The sequence below is a fragment of the Hyaena hyaena genome, unplaced genomic scaffold, assembly GCF_003009895.1.
Source record: "Hyaena hyaena isolate Hyena2069 unplaced genomic scaffold, ASM300989v1 scaffold_492, whole genome shotgun sequence".
Lineage (NCBI taxonomy): Eukaryota > Metazoa > Chordata > Mammalia > Carnivora > Hyaenidae > Hyaena > Hyaena hyaena.
The window spans coordinates 748,408-750,116 of NW_024081124.1; the positions used below are offsets into that span (position 1 = coordinate 748,408).

The window sequence follows — 1,709 nt, forward strand, 5'->3', positions numbered from 1 at the left end:
AGGGAGGGGTGAGGCGAGGTGGAGGCTCAGACCATCTGAGAAAGGCAGGCTGCAGGCAGGGTTGGCAGGCGGGCTGACCCAGAAAGGCGTGAACGGAAACGTGGCCGATCCCCACCCCCTGGGTGGCGAGGCGAGAGGGCACCTGTGGACCTGGCCACCAGGCAGGGAGGGGTCTCCAGCCTCCTGGCTCCCACGGCCTCCAGCGCTAGTGGGGAGGGGGCGCTCCCACCATCCCCACCCCTGCCCTGCCTCTCTTCTCTGGGGCACGGGGAGGGGACACAGCCACAGGGGACCACGGTCGGGGGACACATTCGGGCATCGGCACACATGGGGTGAGACCCTCGGGGACCCCAGGGCGGCGGGGGGACGGCGCACGCTGAAACCCCGGGGGGCCGCGGGTCCTGGTCCTCAGCTCACCCCCTGGCCGGGCTCTCCCTCTGCTTCTGAGCCCCCGCAGTTGGGCCGCCCCAGGGCATCGGAGGCCGCTGACCGTCCTGACCCTGGCCCGGCCCGCTGCCCTCTGCTTTGTGCACATACACCCGCACGGCCCTCAGCCAGAGCCGAACCCGCCCGACACCGACCCCCTTCCTCGCCGTGAGTGGCCTCCTTCCGTGGCCCCCGGGGGCCGCAGACCTGGAACCACAGAGAAAGGCCCGTGATCACAGCGGCGCACAGGGGCCCGCGGGAAGCTACGCACACCGTTTATTGGTTTTTCATTTTACAGTCAGTCTGCGGGCAAAGCACGAAAGAAAGACTTGATTCTGGCCGCAGACGGAGCACAGGCGCTCACGGCGGGGCGGGTGCGGAAGCAACAGTCCAGGGATCGCCCTGCACAGAAGGGAGTGGCGGGGACTCGGAGAGTTCTAGAAGAAGCGGATGAAGTGGCGAAGATAACCAGAGGAGGCCAGGGAGACAGTGAAGGCTGTGAGAGGCAGGGGAGGCCAGTGGAGGTCAGGGGAGGTTGGGGCAGGTGGAGAAGCCAGGGGGCGGGGGGGGGGCCCAGGAGGCCGGGGGGCCCCGCTCTCGCCCTAGCCCAGCATGTTCCGGCAGCGCAGCCGCTCCTCCTCCCGCTTCTCCTCCAGGCGGGTCTCCAGAAGCCGCAGCTCCCGGCGCACCGCCTTCTGCATGGAAGGTTCCAGCTCCAGCACCTTCTGAAGGTCCGCCCTGGCCTCCGCCTCGTTCCACACCTCCGCGTGAGCCCGGGCCCGCACGTAGTAGGCCTTCACGATGCCTGAGGGGAGCAGGGGGCTGCGCCGGCGGCCGGGCCTCACCAGCACTTAACACGGATCGGGAGCCTTAACCCCCGCGTCCCCCCCGAGCCACCGCCTCGAGTGCAGAACCCGGGACACAGCAGCAAACCTCCCCCCGCCCTCGCGGGGCCCTTCCTGCGTCCCTGACTGTCTCCTCTTTGACGTCCGCAGACCGCGTGCCCCGGGGGCCTACCCGCCCCACCCCCCGTCCCCCACCCGCGCCCCCCACCCCCGTCCCCTACTCGCGCCCCCAACCCCTGCCCCCCACCCGACCCGCCCCCACCCCGTGTCCCCACCCGCGCCCCCACCCCCTGCCCCCCACCCGCGGAGGGCCGTTCCTCCGGGCACCAGATGCGGCGAGGCGAGCGCCCGGCCCGGCGCACAGTAGGACTACGGTTCTTCGCCTCAGAAACACCTGCTACCTGCAGCCCCGGAGCCGCCGGGAGCCCCGCCCGCCGC

The 1,709-nt window shown here is 71.0% G+C and overlaps 1 protein-coding gene across 1 annotated transcript in view; it reads right to left on the reverse strand.

Moving 5' to 3' along the window:
* Positions 1-985: 985 nt before the first annotated feature.
* AIPL1 (aryl hydrocarbon receptor interacting protein like 1) overlaps positions 986-1,709 on the reverse strand; it is a 7,625-nt gene continuing 6,901 nt past the window's right edge. The window contains 1 exon segment of the mRNA XM_039254519.1: positions 986-1,385. Coding sequence (XP_039110450.1) covers positions 1,029-1,385 — 357 coding nt within the window. The 3' untranslated portion in view covers positions 986-1,028.